A 5,864-nucleotide genomic window follows, 5' to 3' on the forward strand; every position below is an offset into this window, starting at 1 on the left:
ATGTCCTTGGAGGCGCTATAAACAACACAAGCAGCAGACAAGTTGAAGTCGCCAGCCAGTGTGCGTTTGTCTTCCACCAAGTCATCTGCGCTTCCAGCAATGGCCCTGCTGAAATCCACCAAGATTTTGACTAGTGTAGGGGCTCAGGCCCCTGTTTTAGCAGTCCTACAGCTCCGTGCAAGGTAACTTGAGGCTTTATTTTTCTTGTGTAAACACTCCGTTGCCAAGTTAGCTTGTGCTAGCGAGTTAGCTTGTGCTAGCGAGTTAGCTTGTGCTAGCGAGTTAGCTTGTGCTAGCGAGTTAGCGGGTGCTAGCGAGTTAGCGGACTGAGCGCTAGAGCAGCACAGAGCCGCTGAAAGTTACAGTATGACACTACTGTAACACATGAGATATTAACCTTGTGCTTATAATTCAACATAGTTATTGTATTAATGCCTTCGAATATTTAACGAGTGTTCTTATATTTCAACAAGACATTTTAATAGCATATGACGACGGCCGTCAATGTCAGTTATCATATATCAGGGCTTTGATAATCGAGCAGAGTTCAGGAGATCAGCAGACTGGCGAGATATTTTTCACGTTACATGTTCATAATGACATTAGTGATGTATCAGGTTCAAGTAGGCCTAACTGGCTAGTGGCTACCATCTGATTCAAGGTTGTTCATAGATTGTTTTTTTTATGTTAGTTTGGTGGCATTATTGCATGATAGTTTGTAAGTTTGAGTTAAACAAAGCAGCCTCCTTTGAGAGTTTTTTTCTTCTTTTACTGTTATTTCTGTTTTTGAAAGTATTACGTTACATCAGTAATCTTCACTGTTGCTGCTGGTTGCCAAGCAAGAGCACTTTTTTTAAGTCATCAATTTAATTTATTTTGTCTGCTAATTAATTTTTATCTACTTGTACAGTAATTTTTAATTTTCTCTTAACCTTTTGTAAGCTAGCAGTGCATTTAAATTTAAAGAACATATTAATGAATAAATGTATCCATTTATTTTATATACTTATTTTATTTACAGTTTTTTTTTATTGGTTTGGTACTATTTTCATAAGTAAGGTGTACATTTTCAAAACTGTTAGTACAAAATCTTAAACTCATCACACTTGTAACACCACTAGTCATTCTTTTTAAACCCTGATCTCATGATTTCATTGTAGTTTGCGCATATTTTCATTGCACATAATCATTGTTTCAGAACCCAAGATCATTGTGATATGCATTGAGAACATTTGGTTTAATCACCAAAACACAACAGTAAGATCTTCTTTCAATTTAGTACTTTTAACAATCAGTTCATCCAAGAGCAAACAATGCAAGATTCATGTTTCAAATCACGTTTGTTGCTGAAATAATTACAGTAATACAGGCAATAACTGTCAATCACCTTGTATCAATCAGCAACTAGAACTACAATAAAAACTATACTTCTACACTTAGGTAATGTAAGTGTAGAAAATACACTTACATTACCTAACTCGCATAAAATCCTTAATGTTTGTAAACGTTTTTATCCAGTGTGTTATCAAAAGGTGTGATGAAGTTATGACATGGCCATAAGGTTTTGTGCTAGAACAGAGTTTACTGTCAATGCAGTAAATGTCCTTACTGTGCCATATGACTGAATCTATACTCTAGCTGAACTTTTCAGATAAAGGGCGAGTTATAGTAATGTGCAGTCTTTACCATGGTAATGCTTCTACATACAGTATCACATGGCATAATGTAATGTAAAATGCTGTATTTGATGCCATCTGTCTCCCTTCTTCTGATACATCTCTGATCAGTTCATCTCCCTTGTGTCCTGCTGTAGTATGTTCCAAAATAGCAAAACACACGTTTTTACAAATGAAGACGTCCTCAAAGGGAGGTTTTAGGCAATTTTGTCAAGTTTTGCTTACTTCTGGGTACCAATTTGTCCCCAAAATATGGTTACAGTAAGTAGGAAAGGCAGTTACTGTGAATGAAACATTTATATAGATGAAACACTTAGGCCTATTTTGTGTAGTGAAAAGGATACTTTGTGATTGTGTGTATTGTACTAAAACAACTGAAAATATGCTGAAATGTTTGAAAAAAGTGCACTTTTAATAACTTGTGAGATTAGTACTAAGAGTTTTGAAAATGTATCACTTCCTTGTGAAAATAGTACCAGACCAATTTAAAAAACTGTACCTGTTTTTATATCTGCTTATTTTTTATCTACATTTTATTTATTTATTTTGTCCCCTTTGAGTGTACTTAATTGTGACTTAATATTACAAAAAGCATGCTCTGGTAACGCCTCATTACACCTACTTCTTCAAAACTGGCCAATCACTACAGCCCGTTCTCAGTCAGAAGCATGCCTGTATAAAACCCCATATGCTCCTTAAACATTACATTATTGTTATTAATTAATGCCTGTTGTTGAGGATAAAAATGTAGCAGTGTGTCTCAAACGCAAAAAAGTGAGAGGAGCAACTGTGCACGTAGTATAGTTTTTATTGTAGTTCTAGTTGCTGATTGATACACAAGGTGACATTTAGAGCCGGGTTGAAATGATTGGTTCTGATGCAGAGGGTGGGGTGCTGTACACCTCTTTTCATTGGAGTATTTGCAGTACTTTATGTGGGTGGGGTTTACATTGGAATTATACTCCCATTTTACGCTGGTAATTACAGAGTTGACCTACTGTTTGCCTGTGCAAGCTAACAGATTCTTTATTAAGAAGGACGTGGCCATTCTGAAACTGTGTGCCAAGCATCCGTCAGAACAAACACAGACATGCGACGTGCTTAACAGTAAAGGGATTTTTAAACTCCAGGTTTGAGTTCAGACATGACTGTAAGTCTCATTAATGGTGGTAGAGGAGTTTAGCAGTGTAGTTCAAGCTTTTAAAGGACCAGTTTAAAGGACAGAAGCTCTGTAATGATAATCGCCTTATGATAAACTTATCCAGCTTGGAGAAATTTTAATGAGATGTCCAAAGAATGGCTAAATATTTATCCTAATGTATACGCAAATTGGTTTTAGAGTCAGACCGTGTAAAGACAAGGTGGTCTATTTTTAAATATTAGAGATGTTTGAGCTTAAGTCTTCGGCACTGCTCCACATTCTTTGGAGTTCAAAGCTATAAGAGTGTTTGACCTCAGTTACTTCCAAAAGCTTAGGCAAGACTGAAAGTAAAATGTAACTTTTAAATATCAATTAGACTTTTATATATCATAAAATATGCTTTAACTATAAAATAAATATCAATTTCGTATGACAATATGCAGTAATAACTATTTGGCTGGAGCAGCATACTTGCAGTCAATACTTAACTAAAGAGTATTCTTTTTTTTCTCTCAGCTCATGGTGGACTGAGGTACAGATGGGACCCCCTGATCCCATCCTGGGTGTCACAGAGGCTTTCAAGCGTGACACCAACCCCAAGAAGATGAACCTTGGAGTAGGAGCTTATAGAGACGATCAGGGCAAGCCGTTTGTTCTGAGCTGTGTCCGAAAGGTGCCATCTTACATATCTTACACACCTTCAAGGGATAGTTCACCCCAAAATGAAAATTCTGTTATATCTCCTCACCCACAAGTTGTTCCAAACCTGAATTAATTTCTTTTAGTTGTTGAACACACGAGAATATTTTGAAGGTTGTTGGTAACCAAAAAGTTCATAACAAAATACAATGGAGATCAATTGCAAGTAGAGGGTGAGCAAATTATGTTAGAATTTGTATTTCTGGGTGAACTATCCCTTTTATTATAATGTAACAATTGCCGTACTTTATGCTATCGTCTTGTTAAGTTTCACCCTGGTTATACTATTTTACCTTCTTAGACTTTTTGTGTTTTATAGCTGGCCTACATTTAAATCAGCAATTGTCCATAATGCTATCCATTTCCAATCAGCCAACTAAAGCTTTAATATTCTAATCCCTGCCCAAAACAAATGACAGATTTTGGTATTGTCAGGCTGAGGCCCAGATTGCTGCTAAGAAGTTGGATAAAGAGTACCTTCCTATTGGAGGGTTGGCAGAATTTTCAAAGGCCTGCGCTCAGCTGGCTCTTGGACCTGATAATGAGGTCTTAAAGAGCGGAAGAGTAAGTAGTTTAAAGCAAAACATTTTGAAATTAAGTCTTTTGATTATTAAATTATTAGATGTGATTGTTAATTGCCAGTTTTCTTTGCCCACAGAACATCACCGTCCAGACTATCTCAGGAACTGGATCTCTACGTGTTGGTGCTAACTTTGTGGTATGTTATTTTCATATCTTTTTTTTTTTTTTGAGTTTGTGGTGCTGTGTTAGGCCTGATTGCTCTGGTTCAAGACTATAATAATACTTTTATAGAACCAAGGCTACTGAAGAAGTGGGTGATCACTGTTGACTCTGTTGTTATGTCTGGTGATTATTGATTAAAAAGGGGGTTAAAACGTATGAAATGTAGCTCACCACAAGTAGTCACAGCTCTGTCTCTCTCACTTTTTCTTGGCTAGTCACGATTCCACAATGCGTCCCAGGACGTGTACCTGCCTAAACCCTCCTGGGGAAACCACACCCCTATCTTCAGAGATGCAGGCATGCAGCTAAAGGCCTACTCCTACTATGACCCCAAAACCTGTGGCTTTGACTTTAAAGGAGCCTTGGATGATATTTCAGTAAGAGAAACGTTTTTATATCTTGTACTTTATTGTGGATAAACATTGTGCATTTGTTGCATTTTAGCTCTCTGATTTTCTTCTGATCCCCCTTTTCTTTGCATAGTCAAGTATTAATAAAGTGTGGGGGAAAATCCTATAAATTAAATAAGATTTATTTATTTAAATATATTCTCTTTCAGAAAATCCCTGAGAAGAGTGTGATTGTTCTGCACGCGTGCGCTCATAATCCCACAGGAGTGGACCCAAGGCCCGAGCAGTGGAAAGAGATGGCCGCTCTGATCAAGGTAACTGGTTCTGGCATTAAATTAAAGTCCAAAATCCAGCTGACCATAGGTCTCAGAAAACCCACACAGTAAAGTGACAGAGAGATATAGTTGGAAAGCTTATATATTATCTTGTCCTTGCCTTATCTTTATGTTTGACCAGTTGGACCGATAAAAGAATGACTGTCCTCAGTCTCAAATGAATGGCTATGTTAGTGATAAGTTTCTTCGCTCTGATTTCAACAGAAAAGAAATCTCCTGGTGTTCTTTGACATGGCTTACCAGGGATTTGCCAGTGGTGACATTGATCGGGATGCTTGGGCTGTGCGTTATTTCATTGAGCAGGGGCACAACATTCTTCTGTCCCAGTCTTTTGCTAAAAACATGGGCCTGTATGGTGAGCATCGAATATATTATTAAAACAAATCCTCAATTTGCACTTATATACAAATTAAACATGTGTATATACAAGATATATTTACTTAAAGCAACACTAATATATTGTAATTTTAAGAGTTTTCATTGAGTGTGTCTTTAATATTTGAATACTCAAAGTTTGGGGTCGGTAAAAATATTTTTAAAAGACGCATGTAAAGATGCATTTATTTGATCAAAAAAAATCCAGTAAAAGCAGTAATATTGTAAATATTACAATTTAAGATAACTGGCAAATAAATTTAGTAGTGCTGTCAAATGATTAATCGTGATTAATCGCATACAAAATAAAAGTTTTTGTTTACATAATATATGTACGTGTACTGTTTATTTATTATGTATATATAAATACACACACATGCATGTATATATATATATAATATAAATTATATGAATATAAATATAGACATGTAAATACATGTAAATATTTTCAAAATATATACTGTATGTGTGTGTATTCATATGAAGAATTCATTTGCAAAAACCGATAACTCCTTTTTTTTTTTTTTTTTTTTTTTTCAGAAAT

The 5,864-nt window shown here is 35.9% G+C and overlaps 1 protein-coding gene across 1 annotated transcript in view; it reads left to right on the plus strand.

Annotated features, from left to right (window-relative positions):
• The window catches only part of got2a (glutamic-oxaloacetic transaminase 2a, mitochondrial), a 10,435-nt gene continuing 4,571 nt past the window's right edge, over window positions 1–5,864 (plus strand). Inside the window, exons 1-7 of the mRNA XM_016494665.1 lie at window positions 1–182; window positions 3,334–3,490; window positions 3,952–4,080; window positions 4,175–4,234; window positions 4,476–4,637; window positions 4,820–4,924; window positions 5,150–5,300. Coding sequence (XP_016350151.1) covers window positions 100–182; window positions 3,334–3,490; window positions 3,952–4,080; window positions 4,175–4,234; window positions 4,476–4,637; window positions 4,820–4,924; window positions 5,150–5,300 — 847 coding nt within the window. The 5' untranslated portion in view covers window positions 1–99. The remainder of the gene's footprint in view (window positions 183–3,333; window positions 3,491–3,951; window positions 4,081–4,174; window positions 4,235–4,475; window positions 4,638–4,819; window positions 4,925–5,149; window positions 5,301–5,864) is intronic.

This window comes from Sinocyclocheilus anshuiensis, unplaced genomic scaffold (assembly GCF_001515605.1).
Source record: "Sinocyclocheilus anshuiensis isolate Anshui unplaced genomic scaffold, SAMN03320099.WGS_v1.1 scaffold286, whole genome shotgun sequence".
Classification (NCBI taxonomy): domain Eukaryota; kingdom Metazoa; phylum Chordata; class Actinopteri; order Cypriniformes; family Cyprinidae; genus Sinocyclocheilus; species Sinocyclocheilus anshuiensis.